This window comes from Poeciliopsis prolifica, unplaced genomic scaffold, assembly GCF_027474105.1.
Source record: "Poeciliopsis prolifica strain line A6 unplaced genomic scaffold, Auburn_PproV2 SCAFFOLD022, whole genome shotgun sequence".
In the NCBI taxonomy this organism is placed as follows: Eukaryota; Metazoa; Chordata; class Actinopteri; order Cyprinodontiformes; family Poeciliidae; genus Poeciliopsis; species Poeciliopsis prolifica.
In genome coordinates, this window is record NW_026562397.1 from 5,159,895 (window position 1) to 5,182,353 (window position 22,459).

At 39.5% G+C, this 22,459-nt stretch overlaps 1 protein-coding gene across 3 annotated transcripts in view; it reads left to right on the plus strand.

Moving 5' to 3' along the window:
* Positions 1 to 421: 421 nt before the first annotated feature.
* The window catches only part of cadm1b (cell adhesion molecule 1b), a 225,001-nt gene continuing 202,963 nt past the window's right edge, over positions 422 to 22,459 (plus strand). For 2 of the 3 annotated variants that reach the window (XM_055045416.1, XM_055045418.1), the window contains exon 1: positions 423 to 653. In XM_055045416.1, the coding sequence (XP_054901391.1) occupies positions 578 to 653 (76 nt within the window). In that variant the 5' untranslated portion in view covers positions 423 to 577. Of the gene's footprint in view, positions 654 to 22,459 lie in introns of all 3 variants that reach the window. The other variant, XM_055045419.1, reaches the window with a different exon arrangement.

Genomic DNA, 22,459 nt, shown 5'->3' on the forward strand with positions numbered 1-22,459 from the left:
AAAAAATAAAACACTTCCAATAAATGTGTGCTCATTTCCTACGTAAAATGAGCACTAATCAAATGCAGTTTTATCAGATGATTTCATTTTATTTATTTATTTATTTTTGCGCTGCGGCTATAAACGAGTACATCCCAGCCAATGAGCATAGTTCAGTTACTATAATGCAACCATAAAGTATCTGCGGTCCTCTGTGGTGAATTCACCTCACAGCGCTGCTTGGCATTTCACGCTTCCCATGGAATCACGTTTATTTTCCCTCAATTCTCCCACTGGGAATTACAGTATGTCTTAGCTGGCAGTCTGAGGAGGCAATAACACAGCCTTAAACATTTTAAAAGTCTCACGAGGAAGCGCTGTATTATTTCTACGCCAGCCGAGGTGTCATTGCAACCTAACGCAGCTCCCATGCAATAGCAAGCAGCCCCTCTATGCCCCCCCGCCTCCTCTCTCTCTATCTCTCTCTCTTTTTCGCTCTCTCTATCTTTCTCTCTCTCCGCCCCTCGTGTGTCTACATTTCCATCCCATGGCCGTCTCTAGGTGATTTAGCGCCGCCAGTCTCAAGCAGGTATCCAACATGGCGATCACGGGGAGCGGATCTCTCGCTATTTCTTTCTCTGTTTTCATGATTTCAGCGGCGTTTCTTCACAAAGGTGAGTTGTTTTTCATCATTAGCACCTTCTTTGGCCGCCTTGTGACGGAGACTTGCTCGTTCACTGCAACCAATGAACCGAACCAAAAAAATAAGAAGAATGATATAAAACGGATGGTGGGGGGGCGAGGGGGGTAGAGCTGCTGGGGAGAGAAGTTGTTGGTGCGCACGAGCTTTTCCCCTTTGAATCTCAGCATCACTTACTAGTTTGTTTCATGCTAAAAATAAAAAATAAAAACTTGTGTTGCCGCTTGTGTCATATTTTTTTTTTATTTCTTAACTGCCGAAGGCTCCAGGAGTTGCCGTAGGAAAAAAAAAAGAAAGAAAGAAAAAGTAAGAAGCGGAGATAAAGTGCGAGTCGTGAACACACGGTGCGTTTACTCAAACGAGTGAGGCGATGGGTTTCCGGAGCGTTACCGGGGAGCACGCGGCTCCAGTTCCAGTCCTCTACCGCATCCTCAAAGACACACAACTCCTCGCGCTTCAGCTCTCTCTCTCTCTCTCTCTCTCTCTCTCTCTCTCTCTCTCTCTCTCTCTCTCTCGGGCTCTGCGCTTCAGGTGCGCTTTAGAGGGGAGAGAAGAAGAAGAAGAAGGGGGAAGAAAAAAAAAAACACGCATTGCAGCTTGGTGTATCCTCTGGCCGTGGCAGCAGCTGCAGCCCCGAATAAATGCGAGCGCGTTGTCCGCACTTTCTTCTCCCCAGTCAGCCGACGAGGCTTTATTAAACCGACATTTGCCATGTCGGTTTAATAAAGCAAATGCAACGAGCCTAGATGGATTTTTAAAGAAAAAAATATGAATAACATTGCATCAGAGTTGCGTTAGATTTAAATATATATATATATATATATATATATATATATATATATATATATATATATATATATATATATATATATATATTATTATTATTATTTTTGCAGACACTTGAACACGTAGGGATGGATGTGCCACCCCTTCAGGGTGTTAAGCAACAGTTGGGGTGACAGGGGTTACACTTAGTGGCTCGATTCTGGTCCATAATAACAGTGTTGTATAGAGCAGTGCTATCTGCAGCACACACAACAGGTCTGCAGAAACCGCGTGTGTGATGATGATAGCTCCCAAAATGACTTGTTAAAGAAATTTTTAGACACGTTTATTTATTTATTTTTTTCGCTTTGCAGTTCATTGGTTACAAGGCTTTCATTTCACAGCTGCTGGATGTATTATGCGCCATGCTGAATAGCAGCTGAATGACATTTACAGCAACGTCTCCTTGTCACATTAATTTAATTAACCTCTTAGCTGAGTAAAATAATGCATACTGAGTGAGGAATAACCTCCAAGCCCAAATACAGGGAGAGAGCTGTGACATATGGAGTATGTCACACAGCCGTTATTTTATTGGTACATTTCTATTTTTTATTTTTTTTAAGCTAACCTCGGGTTAAATGAACAGCAAATAGTAGTCAAGTCGATGCTTTTGGGAGGATTGCTTTTGCTTCTCGGGTAATTTCTCTGCCGGATTTGACCTAGAGACTTGACAGTTTTGGCAGTTCTTCTAAGCAAATTAGCTTAGTTCAGGTAAATTAGGTTCAGTCGTATTGGATGAAAAGAGCCTGCAAGGTTTTTCAACTAAAGACTTTGAGTAGGCCACGGTATCCAAAGTCAGACCTCAACAACGAATATCCTATGTTTTAGATGTTTCTCTGGTTCAGCACCCCTGAATCAAATAAGTGGTTCTTTAAATCTGCTGTAATTTAGCAGGAGCGCCTTGAAAACGTGCAGGGCCCCTGGGCTGGACGTTCCTGACCCCTGGACGCTGGGTGTTACACCTTCCAACATTCCCACAGCATTATACTGACACCATCGTGTTTTATCACGGGGATGGTTTGCGTAGGGGGCCGTGTTGGTTTGTGTTTTTCTCATCTGAACCTCATGGTTTTGTTGCTTGTGGTAGTTAATAATAGATAAGAATTGCTCTTTGAAAAATTCGGCCTTTTGGATGCACTTACGTTTTGTAATTGCTAATCATCTAAATACACACGTCTTTATGTTATGAATGGAGAGGAAGTCCCAAGACTCATGTGTTGGAATTTTGTGAATTAAGATGAAAATGAAAGAAAGGTAATAGCTCCCTAACAGGCATGGGCCTGTTTCCTCAAGGTATGTCAAGCTTTCAGAGGTTGATCATTTCTGAGTTCTTTATTCATGTTCAAAAGGTTTTTCTGCATTTAGTTGACTTCTCCGTGTTCATCATAGATGGAAGGTTGTTGGCATATTAGCTCGTTTCATTGTGTTTGATATTCTGGTTTGGACTTATGTTCTGTTCTCTGTGCATTTGGATTTGTTTCTCCTAGATTGGTGTTAGCTTTTCTCCCCTTGGTTTGTCAGTTCTTTGTGCTTGGCTTTGCTTCTTTTGTGTTAATTATTCTCCTTCGCTCAGTCTTCCACAGCTGTTCATAATCGCCCCTGATAAACTCACCTGCATTCATTGTCACTCTCTCACCTCAGTATATAAAGTCGCTAGTTTTCATTGTTCTTTCCTGGTTATTTCCTGTTTCTCTTTCTGTAAGTTTGCTGTTTTACTTATACCTCCCATCACCATGTTCACACAAACCTCATGTCTTTACTTTGGTCCTACCCTCCACTTCGAAAACATGACATCATTCTTTTAAAACTGCTAATACTTCACACCTCTCATTTCTTATGGCTTAAAGTCCAGCATTAAACACATTGAAGTGGCTTAGCAGTTCTTCCTTTCCCCAACTTCTTGCTGCACATTGTGCATCAGCTGGCTGAAATAAGGCCAGCTGATGTACATGTTGCCATTGCTTACAAGTAGGGCTCCAACTAATGATTATTTTTGGCAATCCGCTATTCTGCCGATCATTATAATCAGAGAAAAACATTAGCACATTGTGCCTGTTTTCTTTTATTTTACCACTTAAGCCTTTTTATGCAATATTAGAAGTATGCAAATAAACAAATAATTCAATTCTTATTTTAAAATAAGAAGCATTTTATTTCATGCAATAAGGGAGAGAGCTGTGTGGCATATGGCATATGCTGTGGCATTTTTTTCAGCAGACGCTTGATTAGTTGGATGCAACCGCAGCAAAAAAAAAAACAAAAAAAAACTTATAGCATCAACATGTGAAAAGCTCAGCCATTTCTGCTAGACCTCGACATTGATAGAGTGCAGGTCTGAGGCCAGGTGAAACTAAAACTATTCCAGTCAAGGATTTCTGGGTAGAACACGTTTACTGACAATGCATATTGTATCGTAAATGCAAAATGTACATGTTTTTTGTACAGTTTTGGCTTAACTACTGCTCTGAATGTGTTGTTTTCTTTTCAACAAATTGCCTATGTTTGACTGTGTACTCCAGTTGACAATTATCTATTACTAAAACGGTCCACGTTTGTCTTAATAGTCGATTCATTACGACTAATCCGATTAATTGCTTCAGCCCTAATTACAAGGAACGCACCTTTCACTGTTTGGGAATATTTCTGTGTGCAGAGAAACGCGGACACTGATTTTTGTGGCACCTCATCAAGAGTTTTGCCACAAAATGTGCAGTATTCCTTTTTTTAACTGCTGATGGGAAGCAATAAGCGAAATGTCTTTGAAGCACTCGGCTGCAGAGCGGCTACCAGAGCAAATAGCTTGACTAATTAACCAGCTGGTCTCAGTTTGTTGCACTTGTGTTATTCTGTAAAGAGGAGAATGTCAAAAGTGGCAGTATTGTGTACGAAATGCACAGTGAAAACTTCTGCCAAATCAAAATTTTAGCTTTGCCCTATGAATGAAGATCAAAAATAAATTTAACAGGTGGTTATTTTAGCTACAGTTGGGTTAATTTGTACTTTTTTTCTGTGTCAAATCAAAGCAGCTAGATCATGTTAGGCAGTTTCTTTCAAAAGGCGTAGGTAAAAAAAAACAACAAAAAAAAAACGGCGACGCTGCGTCATTTTTGCTTTCAAGGTTGCCGAATCGTGAGAACCCCACAATCAACCCACGCCTGGTCCCACTTATCAAACAAGAACACGGCTCCTTCTCCCGAACGCTGGCGGTCATAAAGCTAAAGAGCTGCCACGGCTGAGCGTCCCCGTTATGAAAAAAAATGGAAAAAAGAGAAGAGGAGAAAAAAGGGACTTTTTGCATTACAACAGAGGAATCTGTTTAGCAGTGTGTCTCTCCTCCGTGTCTCCCGGGGCCCCTGCCTGTTGTAGCGCATCAGATGGTTGAATTTCAGAGGGTTCAATGATCCCACTTATTGCCAGTTTAAAGCCATTCGTCAGGACTGAGTGATGGTGAAGTGGATCAATACGAGCTGTCATGAAGCCTCGAGGCGCCGCTGAAGGACAGGATCTCAGAGAAACAAAAGGAAACATACAGCTGTTACAGAGCTCTTGGATGCCAGTTGGCGTCTGACCCGGTGAGTGATTGACAATGTTCGGCTCAGGCTGCCTACGGTGGGGTTTGGCTTTGAAACAGACACTGCTGAAATCTGCTCACAGCGTGCCGCTCTGCCCTCAATTTGTGTTTTGTATATTTGTATTCTGGTGGGTGGTTGTTTTTTTTTTTTCTTCCTCTGTTATTATACAAGTTTCCCCTGTGTTTTATGATTGTCCTGTGGCCGTGGTGGATGTTGGCGCCTGCGGGATGCGCTTCCATGCCTTTCATCCATATTTTAGTTGAACATTGGAGATAAGGTCATTGAGTTGGTGAAAGCGGAGATGCGCTAAGCAACACAAAAATCCAAAAGTCTTAAAACATTAAATGCTTCTAAACCAGAAACAGGTCAGTATTTAGACTTTTAAATCTGCAGTTTGTAACTTTTATCAATGAATATGTTTTTTTTTTTTTTACATGCTTGTTAAAAGTACGTTCATGTTGTGATGGGATAAGACGTGTAACCTGTGATAGGTTGATTTTGATTGGGTGCATTTCTTCAGACAGTAATAGTAGCTTAGGGGGGTGGAGGTCTTTCCACAGATTATTTGTCTTGTACTATACTGCCACGACATGATGACAATTTTAATAAATATGAGGAAAATCTACTTTATTTTTGTAAAAGTTACATATTGCAGCATTAAGGCGCTGCTTGCACAGAGTCGGCTGTCAGTGGACGTTTCTGCGGCGATCCAGCTGGTTTGTTTACATCTTCTATGATGAGAGTCTCTGACACTGGCACTGTTTGAAACCAGGTCTCGGAGTGAACACCGCAGTACGGCCATAGGGTTTATTGTACGCACGCACAAGCAGATAACAAGAAAAACAATGGCACATAGCATCGTGCTATGTTTGCTTCTTAACCGGTTCAGCCTATCACAACTTCTGATAAGAAATGTGTTACATCAGCCTTTGGTTAATCAGAGATGGGTTCCTGTTTTCTATTTGAGGTGGAAGTTAAGGGTCAAATGCACATGCACGTTTCGACGACACGCGCCGCAGCGCCATGCAGTGGCCTGGCATGACGATACCAGCTGATTCATTAGATTGTTGTCTAAAAGTGGAACTTTTTCCTAATACATCTGAAAATGCCAGAACTTTGAAGGCAGCAATCTTGTCTAAACGTAGCCTAAGTTGGCATTTCAGGGAGCAAGATAGTTTTACGGACTCCGGAGGAAGTCTTGTGTTGTTGGAAACAGGCTAACATCAGCGTGGTAACTCTGGACGAGGGGAGAATCTTCTCATCCGCAGGGTTTAGTCCCTACAGAGAAACGAGAGCAAAGGTGATCTTAAAGGACAGGAAGTCAAAGCAAATTCTTGGTTTGTAGGTTGTCAAGGGTTCAAAGTTGTTTTTGTTCTTATAGACTTTGCTGTCTCATTCCTTAAATAAGACAAAAGAAATATGTATAAGTCCAAGAAAAATGCAATAGAGGACTTGAGTAATGCATCACTCTTCACTCTTTTGAATAATCATTTTGATGCTGCAATGCAATTTTATTCGTATGAAGCTGTGGTCCGCTTAATGTTTTTCAGAGACTCAGCTAAAACAATTGGAAACAAAATTCAAACTGATTAAAACTATCTAGTATTTGTTGACCCAACTTTGGTTCTCTGGAGTTTTGAGGATAGATGGTAATTTTAGGTCAGAGTTTTGGGCCTAATAGACAAAAATAAGGAAAATATTTATTTTAGAAGAAAGTCTGCTGGAGCTGGTAGAGGTATGAACAAAAAAATAAAAATCTGGCAAAAAAAAATTACAATTAGGAAGCATCTACAAATATGAATAAAAACCACTTTTAAAAAATAGTTATATAATCTGGGTTAGTAGAAGAAAACATGGAGGTATTAAGTATGACTTAAACTCTTTTGCACAGTTTCAGCATCAGTTGGGAAATGTAGGGTTTGATATATATTACCATGCAGTTTCATTGCTCATCTGCAGCTGTGCTGTTGCTTAAAGTTCTCAGATTATTTGCCAAACTTACAAATTACTTGGCTCTGGCTTGACCTATTTAATTTAAACTGCAGCTGGTGATTTTGCCCCTTGCTATTTACTCTTTTTGCAGGTTGGTCTTTTCATGCGTGTCTATATTTGGGAAACATTTCCTGTGTGAGTAAAGAACTGATCTTTCAAAGTGATTTTTCTTCATTCTAATTTTCTTCAATGTGGGGAAGCTTTTCAGAGACATTTTGGATTGATTAGGGGTCATAATATCTCATCTTTCAAATGAGCCTAAATGAAGATCAAAACAATGAACAATGGAAATATGTTTGATTTAGGACCTTTGAAAGTACTTCACACACACTTTTACCTGCTCGGTTATTTTTCTCATCCCAATTTTTTTTATTCTTCCAAATGTTCATCAAAAGAGTTTTCTGGGTTTTTCGCAGTGTTTCTAACCTCTGGAGTGCGGTCAGGGGTCACTCAAAATCGAATTTGGCAAATTGCCTGTGGAACAGACTTTGGTCACAAAGGTAGAAAATGGAAGCAGGTTGGGACGGAACGGAGACACATTTGTGTGAAATGATAATTGGTGGCGAAATTGGACCTGGACCTATCATAGCTAAGTGGCCTACCAAACCTAACACAGCCGGTCTGTTGCTTACGTGGAGGAATGATAATGATGTGATGCCAGATAATAAGAGAAGCCAGAGAAAACTTTTGTCTGGTCTTCTGTAAGTCTCAAGAAATAATGATCAAAACCACCTAAAAAAAAACCATCAAGAAAGCTTGGGATATAAGAAGAAGATAACGACTAAAACCTTTGCACATGAATTAATGGTCAGGCTTGCAGGAAGGTTAACCCACCTAAACCGTAGAATCAGAGAAGAGTCTGAATTAGTTTGAGCCATATTAATATGAAGTTCTGCTACAATGTCCATCCAGTTCTCAGATTGTTTGCTGAAAGTGATTTTTAATCTGCAGCCAAGCAAACATCCAAACGTTTCCTGACTTTGTTTTGAGCTTTGTGATGTTTCTGCTCATAGAGTTTTGATGTTCTCCACGTTCTCGGTTCGTTCCGACTGTGCATCAGTTCGTACCCACAGTGTGGATGTTTTTCACCCAGACTCATAACTGGTGATTTAGCATAATGGTGTGCTTACAGGTTGGTATTAGGGTTAGGTAACGAACGTATTGAACTCCAATTAGTGATATTTACCAGCAGGAGCTTGATCAGAGTTATTGTACTTTAATTAGGGTTTAGACTCTGTACTATTTCAGTTCAATAATAATAACCTAAACATGGATCTGGAAAAAATATAAAAATAAAATCTGAAAAATAGTAAATAAGAAGTCAAAGTATGACATTTTAGTATCATTATTTACCGCCATCATTCCCAATAGTGAAATATGACAGGGTTTCTTTAAAAGTATCAACATGACCTGAAATTTCACCAACAAAACTGACAACTGAAGGATTAGGGTAATTGATTATTGATAGATTGGTAGTTTTCTACCAATCTATCTACAATCAATCAATCCAGAGTGTTTCAAATCTCATCTCCACATAGTAGTGCATTTTCTAAAATGGCTTTTTTTTCCTTCCCACCGTCCATATGAAAAAGCACTTATAGAACAGCGCATGGTCGATTTAATAGTGCACTTAATGGCCCGTTGATATGTGGAGTATTTCATCGCCTGCACTATGAGATCACCATTGTACATCATTTGTAACAATAATATACTCTTCTATTTAAAGAAATCGGATTTATTGCTCATTAAATTTACATTAAGCTGTGCCTAATAAGCCTCCGTCTAATTGTTGGGTAATGCATGGCACTATTTTACGCGGTGGCAGCTAATCGGAGCTGCTCGAAGTGAGCGGCTGGTGCGGCATTGGCAGCTGAGGCATGCAAGGAGTTTTGCCACTTGTAGCGGAGTTAACAAAGAAAGCGGTGCAGGTTATGCACCTCGGAGGTGTGCAGTTCCACTTCATCGGCTCCAACTTCTCCTGAAAAACTGTTAAATCCATGTTCTTAGCTGTAAAATGCCTTTTCTGACTCGTGTGTGCCTGTGTGTGTGCGCCTGCTATCAAACTTTACACTCTTTTTCACGAAGCTTGTAAAAGCACAAATACCACAGGTAATACGTCGTTGCCTCCAGGTTCCTTCTGTTTGTGTCTTGTTTTTTTTTTGTCAAATCTAAGTGTTTTAAATCATGGAACTGTTTATTATCAGACAGCGATTACTTAAGTAAATACAGAACGCTGTTGTCAAATGATGATGAATTCAGTTGCTCAGATTTAAAAAGTGATCCTCGCCGGTTTCCCCTCAGACCCAGCAACTGGTTGAGCTACAAACGTCACCAAGTGTTTGTGATAACTGGCAGTGACCAGTGTCCTTTGGATCACCCAATTCCACATGAAGGTAAAATCACAAACGGACGGCTGGAAACGCTCTCTTATGCCACATGAAACTACCTGGGTGCTCGCCGTACAAAAAGGTCCACTTTTGCCTTTTAAATCAAGAGAAATTGTTCTCTGACAGCCTGGATCAAAACGATGTCTTTTGGCAAATATGAGAACAGGCTTTCTGTGTTATTTTTGCACAGGGAGCCTTTCAATTAATGCAAGTTTTGCCAGGCTTTCTCTTACTGTTGAACTGTGAACACTGGCATGTGAAAATGAAACTTAAAAGGCAAGCTTTTTTAGATTATGTTCAGTTTTTTGTTGTTGTTGTTGTTTTTTGGTGACCTTTTGGATGAGTTATGTAATCTTGGTAGACCTGTCACTCTCCTGGGGAGGTTCGCCACTGGTCTGTATTTAAAGACTCCGACCTGAGTAGTGGCTTTTTAAGTCTTTCAAGACTGGTAAATGTCATCAGCAATTCATAAAAGGAATGACATGTTGCTTTTTTCAAATTTAAGCCTACTTCACGCTGTCAAACAGGTTCTTTGCAAATAATTTCTCCAGATCGTAGGCAAACATGGTGTGACTGGTGAAACAGTCGGTTAATCAAAGTTAATTCTCCATGTGAAAAGACTTTTTCACACAGGACTAACATTATGTTGACAAAGCAGGAAAATGTGATTCAAATCTGATTTTTTTTCGTCCCATAGGTGACCTAAAGTCCGACTTTTTTAATTAGTATACTCCCGATTTTTTTTCAACGTAAAACCAAACTGATTTGTTCCACTTCCACATGTTCTACTAATTTGGATGAAGATCCGATTGTTTGCAAAGGGTTCGCAGTCGGAAGAGTCATGTTTATGAGAATTTCATGTCTTTTATGTGAGGCATGGATGATGATGTAGAGTGATGACATTTCTGAACGAACCGCCCATCACATCACAATCCCACCACTAAAGGTGGCTTTCCATAAACAATGTGCTGCTGTGTGACGTACGGATCGCTTTGGGGTTGTAGAACTTTCACACATAAGTTTGACTGCGATCGCATTTCACTGTAAAAAAATAGCAACGACGCAAGAAGACCTGCTGAGTGAACTTCGCCTTGGTTGGATTGTGTCATTGTTTTGCCCAGGAAACTGAATCATCGTTTGAAAACTTTTTTTTTTCTTAGTTGATCTTTGTGTGATGTTCGGTTTTGTTTGATGACCCGAAACATTTATTCTTCACTGCACTTTAGAGAAAAAAGCAACAACAACATCAACAAAAAGGTATGGAGGCAGCTTAAAACAAACATGCTGATTTTTTGTATTTTTTTATCCGACTTTTTTAGAGTCCAGTGTCGTATGCAGTCATTTGATGCAACATCTGACACTGGGGAAAGAAACATCTCTCGACATTTGTGTTAAAAAAATAATTCTGAAATACTTCAATCTCATTTTTTTAAAAACACATGTTACCCTGGATGCTACTGGGCACGAGGTTTTTTTTTTTCCTTCTTCCTTTCCGCATACCAGATAGTGGGACCTCTGTGTCAATACTGTGTCATGTTGTTTTGTCAAGGTCACCGAATACAGCGGCAAACATGCTATTACTGCTAGTCTTGCAGTTAATGCAAAAAAAAAGAGAAAAAAAATATGAAAAAGGAAAGAAAAGGGGAAAAAAAAGAAGTCAGAGGACATTTCCATTTGTGCCGCAGTGCCACACAGAAGGACAAAACTGAGGATGATCAAAAATCTGTCTGTCTGTGTCGAAATGTAGTAAACAGTCAATTAGGGGAAAGAGACAGATGACAGGTTCTTTTATGGTCGTGGGGACAGAAGCTCCCATTCACAGTGCTGTGGTAATGAGGAGGAGAGCTGATGTCTCTGCTTATGAATATGACATTGTTCTCTCTGTTCTGTGGATCTGAGAGACCTCACTCTATTGGCTGCGATGTTTAGACACCGACAATCAGAAAAGGAGGGGGAGCGAAAAAAAAAAAGCGAGAGAAAAAAAATGGAAATGCAATGATTTTGTTTTGAAAAGGGACAGAGAGTGCACATTAGTATGGGTGATGGAGCAATTACAAGCCATCATTAAGGCTCACAGCGCAGCACTTTTCCAAATGAAAAACTCCAACGGGCACATATCCACCCTGACCAGCACCACGCGAAAAATAATATTCACCATTATGAAGTTACTCTAAAAAAACAAAACAAAAAAACAACGTGTCATGGTGAGACCATGACACGTTGGTCCCGGTGTGTGTTGCAGCCTGCTCTCTCACACACACACACACACACACTTTACGTCCAGATGCCAATAACCGCTTTTTCACGAGTGGCGGATGAGGTTCGGGTTTTGACACCATTAAACCCTCCCATCGTTTTACTGCCTCTCCCTTGTACGTTATTGGCGGGTGAGAGCAAAAAGCAAAACGCACCAACTTGCAAATCGCCAATTACATTCGTATGCATTAGCCGGGAGTAGAACAAAAAGCCACATTCAAGCAGAGCTCGACGTTGCAGCCACAAGTGGTGTTTAAATAAGTCCGATATGAGATAAAAGTGAGCTAAATGTGAATGGGGAATAAAAGAGGGAAAAGGGATTATGGTTTTTCTTTAAATAGTAAATGGATTTAATAATTTATGTAGATCCCACAGCGCTCTACTCTATAGTAGCAAACATTCATACTCCCATACGTCAGTAAATAGATAATTAACATTTGTAAGCATGTTATTTGTAATGCAAAAAGTAACATTATCACCTTCTGAAAAGTTTTTTTTGCCCAAATCTATTTATTTTAGTTTTTGTGCCTACATCATTTTTGCCCCACCCCTCCAAAAAAAAAAAAAAAAAAAAACTTTTTCCATTATTTTACAAAATGTGACAATATATATTCTTTGTTGTTTTAAATATTTGAATGTTGCTTGTATTTTTAGGTAGTATTATTATTATTTTTTAATTCCAATCTGCTCGCATGTCGAGAAACAAACTGCTTTTTCTTCAGTTTGTCCTAGCATTTTAACGACTGTGTTCACTGTTATCCAAACAGTGTAAAAGACTTTGTTAGAAAAAAAACCTATTACTTCAACTAAAGAAAGAAATTAAATCACGTTTTTGACCACAAAGATTATTAGAACACGTTGTACCAAAGTAAGTTTCTGTAAAGCTTTTTTTTTTTTTTTTTTTTTTTTGCTCCAAGTTTCCAGTGTGCAAGTTTTTGGCACAAAGTAACAATGAAACAATGAAATTCTTCTGTTTCGTCTAATTGGTCAGAATGATCTGCTGCTGCTGGTTGCTGCTCACATGCAGCAGTTTCCAAGCAACGTCATCATCATCATCATGCATTTGGAGTCGTGTTTCTGTCGTTTTGATGAGTCCAAGTCAAACATTTACTTTCCATTAGCAACTTTTTTCTCTTGTTTTGTTGTTACTTTTGTCACTAACACCAAACTGAAACACCTCCATCTTCCCTAAGTGCTCGTGTGTTTGCTCTTGAGTAGCCAGTTTGAGATTTATTAGAGCTTGTTTGCTAGAGCAGTGAAGAAAATACCGTTTCATCCAGCAAAAGTGGACGAAAAGAGTTGGGACAAAGTTGACATGATTAAGATTTTTTTGCTTTTGGACTGAATCACCAACCCTCTCCTTTCCAATTTTTCATGTTCTATTATTCAAAGAAAAAAATAAAAGCTGAACACATGCCAGGACAAAAAGTGGAGTGCTAGGATCTATGGCAGAGAATCTGTCAGATAATGGAGGAATTTCAAAATTATCCCAATTCTTGAATAAACCTTTTTCTATTAAACCAAAAAAAAAAGGCTATATGCGAGAGGGAGATGCTTTTATATGAAATTGTCTCTGATCTACTGATTGCTAATGAGACTCTAACAAGGGATCATTTTTCATTTCTCATCTTTGACTGATTGAGGGATGCAACACTGTGTTATTGACAAAGTTCACATATTAACAGTTACGGCCTGCATCTATAAATCACCTAAAAATAAGAGATTACTTGGTTTTATGCCACTGCTCTCGGTTAAAATGAGGCATGCAGCGTTTTATTCTTTTGAGGACTTTTGTTGGAAGTCGAGGAATTATTTTGCTCGATCAAAAGTTGCGCTCGTCGTCCCACAGGATCGCCTCATAAAATGTGTGCACTCAACCATGTGTCGTCTGTGATATCTGAGATTTGATTCTAAGAAAACATTAGATTATGGGAGTCATCAAAGCATTAAAGCGTTCAAAATTGCATAATTCAGACCAAAGGGGGAATCAGTTAAATACGCTTAAAGCAGACAGATAAATACCAGAAACCGCTCACACACCTTCATTTTTTCTCCCCTCTTTTTTGTCACATTGGACAAACTTGATCTGTAAAAGATTGATTATTTACTTTCAAACATCCATTTAAAGTACCCAGTAATGACGAGGCTAAGATATGTATGCTCTTTGAAATATCTGCAAGTTTTTTTTGTGATTGCCAAAATCCTGTTAATCCAATAATCTATCTGACTATTTCTGCTGAAGCTCTTTTGGCAGCAGTCTTCTTGGGCATGACTCAACAAGCTTGGCACACCCGCTTTTGGGCATTTTAAACCATTCTGCTCTGCACCGTCTCTCAAGCTTATCCAGGTTGGACCGACAGTGTTGTACACAGCCACTTTTGGTTTTTATTTAGGTCCCTCCAGTGATATTTACTTGAATTTAAGTCCAGGCTCTGAACTGGGCCAATCCAGTGTGTTCACAGACTGCGCCTAAATCCACTCCTTTGTTGTCTTGGCTGTGCTTCAAGTTGTCGTCGAGCTGGAAGGGGAATTGTTGCCATGGTATGGGTTATTTGTGGCTGCATTGACCCTTTACGGTCAGAGAAAAACTGCATAAGAAAGCATAAGCAACGGTTGTCCGTCAAGATAGTTTTCCCGCTGTCTTGACAGGAGAACCCTGCAGCCCCAGCTTTGGGACTATTGGGGTTTCTGTTCACCTCTCTGACCCGCACCCCACTTGACTGATTGGGCAGTCCAGTTCCGAGGAAGGTTCTGGTGGTTTCAAATTTCTCTCATCTCCAAAAAGTGGAGTCCATATTTGTTTTCAATGCTGGAAACAATTGATGCCAGGCAAGATTGCTAGGAGTGTTGGCGGTCTCATATGAGGTGTAATGTGACTCTCTTTGACTTCTCTTATATATATTCTGCTCCAAATTGTGTCCAGCAGCAAAGTTAATTTTAATCCAGGTGCACTCCAGTCATGTTCCAGAAGCAATTTCATTTGCAGCCCCTGAAAAAGAAATGTACTTGAGCTCATAGTGTCATGGAGAAGTGTTTGAACACTTATGTACCTGTATATTTTCAATATCTGCACTCTTTATGAAGTTAATAAAATGCCAGAAAATGGGTTTTCACTGGCGTTCTGGGATATTCGGATACATTTTTGAAAGTGTGCTCAAATTGGTTTTAGAATAACTGGGAATACGTTCTTCCGGCATTGCGTGTTGTCATCCGATTTCCGCTAAAGGCAACCGGTTTGAAAATATTAGGTGAAATGCTCCTTTATGTCGATTGCTGGACCTCTCATTTTGAGAGGTCCAACCGAACAACAACCCTTGACCGTGGTTGAGCAGAACTTGCAACATTACGGCTAAATAAAGGGTGATCAATAGAGAGAAGAGAGGGCCGTGTGAGAACGAAGGGGGATCTTTAGTTATTGAGCTCTCGGTAATCCACTGCTTGAATCAAAAGGAAAAGGATTCTGGTTCACTGATCAGCAGCTGCAGTGTTTGGCTTTCAAAAAGGAGAGTTTTGTCTTTTGTACCACACACACACACAAAAAGAGAAATCACATAGAGGCAATTTTTCAATACAATTATCTATTCGTTCCATCTTTGGACAACTGTTATCGACTACGTCCGGTGTGGTTTCATAGCGGGTTACTCACTTCAGGAGTCCAAACTGGAGCTTTTCTTTGTGCAACAGATCTGTCAGGCAACAAGGAGAGGAACCACTGTTACTTTGTGTGTGTGTGTGTGGTGTGTGTGTGTGTGTGTGTGTGTGTGTGTGTGTGTGGGGTGTGTGTGTGTGTGTGTGTGTGTGTGTGTGTGTGTGTGTGTGTGTGTGTGTGTGTGTGTGTGGGTGGGTGGGTGGGTGGGTGTGTGTGTGTGTGTGTGTGTGTGTTCTCCTGGGCTTGTGATAAAATAACCACAGTGCACAGTGGTACACAGTGGAAATAATGCAGCGCTACTGTACAGAGCCAAAGCATCGACAGAATGCAAACAGTGCAGTAATCAATAAATCTAAGGCTGCTAATAGAAACACGGTCTGCTTGCAGCTGGCACATTTTATCCCTGTGATAAGAGTGAAAATATGAAAAAGAAAAAAACTAAATCACATAGAAAAGTCCGACTTATGTGAAGTCGGACGTTGGAGGACAGGCCTGTTCTTACTTTACACCGTCCCGAACAATCAGTCGCTCTCGTTCTCGCCCGGGTGCTGTTTGCAAATGCATTTATGCAGGCATGAATGAAATATTATTCCCTTACACAGCAGGACACAGCCAGTTTCGGGGACAACATTACAATAGTCGGGTCCCTCCAAGTTGCTGTGTTGCTTTTTTCGGCGTTGCCCCCAAAAAGCCCCCCTAATGTTTTCTGTGATTTTATTTGACAACACACCGAGGGACGCCAGCTGGAAGGAACTCGCAAATCTAAAGGAAAACAACAAAAAACGGGGAGGAACCGCTCGGTAAAACGGGGGCCAAGAAAACAGAAAGTCCGGGTTTTTTTTATATGAGCAATATCCCTAAAATGAATTCTGCGCGTTTCAAAGATTTATTTATGCAATGCAATTTTCTTTGTGTTTAAAATAGACTTGTCTGCACATCTGCATATTCACTATAAACAACAAACGCTTGACTTTCTTCCTCTCCTTGTGACTGTAAAATTAATATGTTGAGATATTGGTTTTCACACTGAAGTTAAAACTAATATTACTAGCTTTTTTTTTAATTAACTTGAATAACTTATGTTATTCTCTGCTAAATATTGAACTCAGTATAGGATAGTAAGGCCTATTTTTGTTTTAAAAGTGTGGTCAGAGTAAAACATATCTTTGCAGATCGCTCCTTTTCACGAACAAAACAAAGGGGCAAGATGGCTGACAGCCTACTCCAAATGAACATGTTCAATAAGGTTCATATCACTGATTTGAGAATGAAATAAGGAGTGACAGATGTAGAGCCAGCTGATATATTCTTATCACAGTCGGTCTGTGCTGTATGAGAGAATTATTCTAGTTGTTAAGAGGCAAAAGGTCCATTTCAGTGGCTGTAAATCCCCACTTTTTTCTCTCCCGTCTTTCTAATGTGTTCTGTCAAGCCCCTCTATGACTTTCTCTGTTGTGGCCATTGTCACCTGTTACTGAACCCGACAGACTGAACATCTTATTAGCAGGCCAAGGGTTAGTTCCTTTCACTTTGACTATGTAAGCCAACAACAAGTGCGTTTCAAATATTTTTTTTTTGAGAGATGAATATTGAGTCGATTGATATTGAGATGGCAATTATATGTTTGTACCGTGCCGCCTTAATTCACAACCAAAAAATAAGCAACGCTTTCAAGTGTTGTTTTATGTTTCAATGACCTACATTATTAGAGTATGCACTTCTTCAAGTGAAAACAAAAATGGATTTATTTGATTTTTGCTCATTTTCTTTTCTTTTTTTTTCTCTTTTTTCTAAGTTTTGATATCCAATCAGAGTTCTGGGTCATTTAACTCACCAGGTGATTTTTGTCCCAGTTTATTTCAGCAAACCTTTTCCTATTTCCTATAATCATTATGTTTCAGTTTGTCTATTTTCGTAGGCAATTTGCTCATCTCAAAAGATAAATAATAATAATAATAAAAAAATTTGTTCTCTTTTCAAGTGTTAAGATATTTCTGTGGTCTATGACCAGAAGACCAAAACTTTGAAAGGTCAAAGGGTGAACTGACCTTTATTTGCATACCCTCCAAATGAATGTGTACAGCAAATATTGAAAAATAAATTTTTTTTGAAAACCACAACAAAACAACTTTTATTAATTCTGTTCCATGATGTCTTTACAAGACCCACCATATGTCTTATTAAAATAAAGTAATAATTTTGTTTGTTCTATCCAAGCACATTTGCACCTCAAACTCTCAACATCTCCATTTTAAACCCATTTCATGTGCTCAGCTATTCTGCATCAGTTAATTTCTCTCAGTAGTTTAATATTTACAAGAATTCTGGCGATAAATCATAACCTTTTCATATTAATTACACCCTGTCGTTTTTGTTTTGTGGCTTTGGTCCTCTTTTGCACCAGTCAGCTTTGGAAATATGACAGATTATGACAACTCGCTTAGGAACATAACATTTATCAGACTCACTTAGCTGCACATTTTGTAACACACTATTAATAGATCAATTTAAAATTATTAACGGCATCAGTTATCAAAGCAAAACAAAATGGTCCCTGAGACGAGTACAAAGGGAAACTGATGCGACTGACCAAAGATGCAAAATTACAAATCAGTGAAACAATCAGCATCCGTGCTTATTTGTAATAATTGCCTATCCAATTTGGTTAGGCAAAATTAGCACTTTGTCTGAATTTTATTTTTAAAAAATAGCAGTCAGCTAATCACGATTTTGAAAAACTCACCCAATCAGTCGGTGTGTAAAAGGGAAGTGGATCGAACTGGAACCAAATGTAGTTTTTGAAGGATATTTTTCTTGTGTGGAAGCTTTTTCTTTTTAACTTTGAATTTCTACTTTCTGTATCAAATTCACAAAACATTCTTTTGCCTCTGCACGGTTGACATTTTTATTCTACCATACAGATGCCATTGAATTGACAGCATCGCAACCCCGGTGAACAGCCCACGGTCGTCCTTCTCGGCGTTTGCACCGAGGCAGCGTTTGAATCCAAGACGAGTGGAGACTGAACGCATTCCCCTGATGAGATTTTATCCGTCTTGAATTGTTAAAAAAAAAAAGTAAAGAAGGAGGAATCAATAAGTGAATGGGTCAAAAACTACACTTTTGAGGCTGTTGATTTGCCTGAATGCTTGCCAAATAACCGTGTGTGGGAGAAAAAAGAAACGCTGGAATTCACACTCCGTTGCTTCGGCGCTGACGATGATGATAACGACTTCTGAGACTTAAAAGAGCGGGCATCTATCGGAGGAATTGTTTGCCTTTATGACTAATGTGGTCATGTTCTGCGCAGGCTTGAATTAGACAAATAATTTAGCGCTGCTCTCATTTCTGTCATCGGCGAGAGCTTAGCTGGAGCTCGTAGCGTCGTCTTGGCATCCTGACAGTGAGCCGCGCTCTTTGAACTTTCACTAGTCATAAAGTGTATTTGTTAAATGCTAAAGTACTCTGTTAAAGACAGGAAATAGCACATAGTTAGTCTGCATTGCTGTGCCTTAGAGAAGTAGTCACTCTGAACTGTTCTTTATTTATTTATTCTTTTACATTTAGTCACATTACAACCACAAACATCAGTGTGTTTTCATCAGCAGCACACAGAGTAGCGCGTTACCATAAAGTGGAAAGGAAATACTTTTGAAATGCTCTTTTTTTCCCCTACAACTACGAAGCTTAAAAGTGTGTTTTCAGGCATCCTGGAGTCATTGTAGACTCATCTTTGGTTCTAGTTACACCAAGTCTGTTCAAGCATGTCTCCACCAGGCTCACGCATCCAGAAACAGACTTTGTGTTTTTTACCCTGTTCTTCCATTCACAACAGCTCAAGCTACATCAGATTGAGTAGAAAGTGTGAAGATTCGATGCGTTTCTGACATGACTTGCAACAAATGACAAACTTTTCTTGATGTTTTCTTTGAGCATGACTAATAGTTGGCATGCAGACAAATTCTCCAGACTATTAGATATCTTTATATTGGTGTTGCTACTCCACAGTCTGTTTTAGTGATAAATCAAATGTCTGGTTTAATTTTTCAGGGATGTCTGCATGTCAAAGGCTGCCATCTTGTTTGACAAAAGCTCGTATTTATTTGGACTTTGAATTAATTTCAGCTCTATTACAAAATTTATTGGTCATGCTGCTATTTATCTATTTATTAATGTTATTATTTTTGCAAAAATAAAGTCATAATGCTCCAAGAATTCAGTCATAGTTGTTGGTTTCTTTTCCTCTGCTTAGTAACACGTTTAAATCTCATCTGATTTGAGGTTATACAACAAGAAGGTCGAAATAATACGAGAATAAAGTCTTCAAACTACCGGAATGAAGTCGTAACATTAGGAGAATGAGAACGTCCAAAACTAAAAATAGCCCTACTTCATCACACAGAAGATTGTAGCAGCTTCATTACAATACATAAAAGTCCTAGCCCAGGTTGCTGAATCATAGTGAGGCTCTGAACTCCAGTACGTTTTGAGCTACTTCCATCCGTTCTGATGTTGCGTCTCTTTGCCGGTCTTGCTGTTGTAAAACATATATTTTTCAAAGATTTTGAAGAATCCACACGGTTGCAGAGTGGAGCCCATGTCAAGGTGAATCCTGCCAGATTGTGATGCTTGTTTGCTGAGAATTGAGCCGCTGCTTGACATGTTGGTGCTGGCTGCTCCGGGGGGGGTGAGGAGGGAGCAGGTAGGGTGGGCATGGCGTTCTTCAGCTATCGGCGCAAAGATAGACCCATCTTAATTACTCTCGCACGCCGCGCTGTAATCTGTCATTGTCAGCCTGATCAAGACTGTGCAAACCAAGCACTGAGGCTCATTCACCCAAACCGGAGGCCTATTGATTACTTCTCATACTTGAGTCATTGCAGCGCAGGGAGACATGCGAGGCAATAGAGCTAATGGAAAGGGTGGTGGTGGTGGGGGTGGGGGAGGGAAAGTCAAAGTCACATTGTTTACATCTAAGATGACAGGTAAATGTATTTGAGAGGAAATATGAGCTTGATGAATCGGCTCCCAAATAACTGTCTGTCTGTCTGTCTGCTGCTAACAACCTGCGGAGTATTGAGACGCAGGTTGTTAGCGGTGAATACAAAACAGTCGTCCCTCTCCGACTCCCTGGTTAATATTCAAACAAAAATAAAACAAAAGGGGGAAAAAGAAAGAGAAAAAAAAAAGCGGGTCACAGTGAGATGATTTTTCTTCATCTCGGCAGATTTCGAAATCATCTCAGATCATCAATTATATCCAGGTGCCTAATTACTTTCGCAAGCTTTCTTCCATTTCTACTCACTCTCGCGCTCTATTAATGCATTAAGATTAAATGTCTTATTCCGAGGATGATTTATAATGTTTCATAACTTTTTATTTCACGGGCTTCTGGGTGTAATTGTGGTTGTGAGAAGAAAGTACAACGCAATTTGCTTTCGGTTTTTCCACGTACCGAAGCCTTCGGTAGGATTCAGTAGGGACTGCTGTGGCGCCGAAGACTCGACGCACTCGAGCGGGCTTCCTGACGTCGATGACGTTTCACCAGTTTGCATCAGAAACCGAATTGGACTCCCATGTTGTTGTTACCGGGATCAGTTACTTAAATGCTGTCATGCCCGAACCAAAAACCAAGGAAAGAAAAGTTGTGTGAAAACTTAATGTACCTTTATGATTTCAAATTTCCAGTAACAAAAAGATAAACTATTTGTATCTTGTGCAACTTTTAGCTTCTGAGCCGCTCCTTGTTTTAAAGCTCCATTTCATTGCTTGCCTGACTAGATTTTGGCAAAGCTTCAGCTCACATTAGCTTCACATTTGACCTTTGACTGCTTCAGTGTATGGAGGAGATTGTGGTTGACTTGGATGACTGCAAGGTTCCAGAGTCAGAACCCCACCAGATTTTTTTTTTTTTTTTTTGTGCTGTAGTGCTGGATTTTCTCTTTAGCTGGAACAAAAGACAATTGTAAAGAAAAAGGAGGTAAATACCTCTAATAACAAGTATTTTGTTTGTTGGACTATACATATACTGTACATGACTATATGTATAGGCAGTATAGTATTTTCCAGCGTCTCATAAATTTAATTTTGAAGCAAATACTTAACACCTAACAGGCCAAGAAAACCAACAATAATAGTCATCTGTTATTGTTGTTTGCGACAATAACGGATGTTTGTACCAGAAACATGTTAGCATTTATGTAATGAAAAAAATATATATCAAAATGAACATGTTAGTGTCTCGACCCTGAAAAACCAAATCCCTATGTAAAGCCTGTCATTCTACTTATTGTGCATTATTCACATAATATGATGTTAAAGACTGACAGAGAGGTACAGAAAACAGTCACTGTCTTATTGCTGCTAAAGACGGTGAGATAAGCTACAAAACCACAGACTGTAATTAGTGTTTTCTTAACTTTTCCGTTTCTGCTTAATTTATGTTTAGAAAAGAATGGCATTTTAAAAATGTTGGTTATTTTTGTGCTCTCTAGGGCGAGATTCCAAAACGTTGGTTTTTATGACGTCAGAAATGAAACCCTAGAATTAAGAGAGGCTATACTTTCTTCTAACCATGACTTTATAACACTTTCTGGATGCTGATTAGCACGGCCTTCAAAGCATTGACATGTTTACAGGGCCCTCAAAAACACTGTTATGTGTAGAAGAAATAGCTGCACCTCGTTGCTTATATACAGTCTTTAGTTAGCTGCTAGCTGGCTCTGCACAGACAGGGAGTTTGCCTCACTTCACACACCGACTTTCTCCACCGGTGTGTGAAAAAAATAATGAAAAAGGAAAGTCACTCAGATTTGTCCCTATACAGGGGATAGTAGTTTGAAAGTCCTCCATTAGGATCCAAAATGCAGCTTAGACAGTGTTTATTTCTTCTTTATGACTCTCTCTCTTTTTATTTTTTTGGCTGTAAAATAAAAGCTAAATTGCAAACACGCCAAAGCTTTAAAACAATACGGAAATGAAACGGCTGCTTTTCGTTATCTCCACACGTTCGGTGGCACAGCTTACGATAAACACACTAATTATGATTTAAAAGACAAACAAAAGCCCTTAAAGACATTTAACTGCAAAGCGTCTA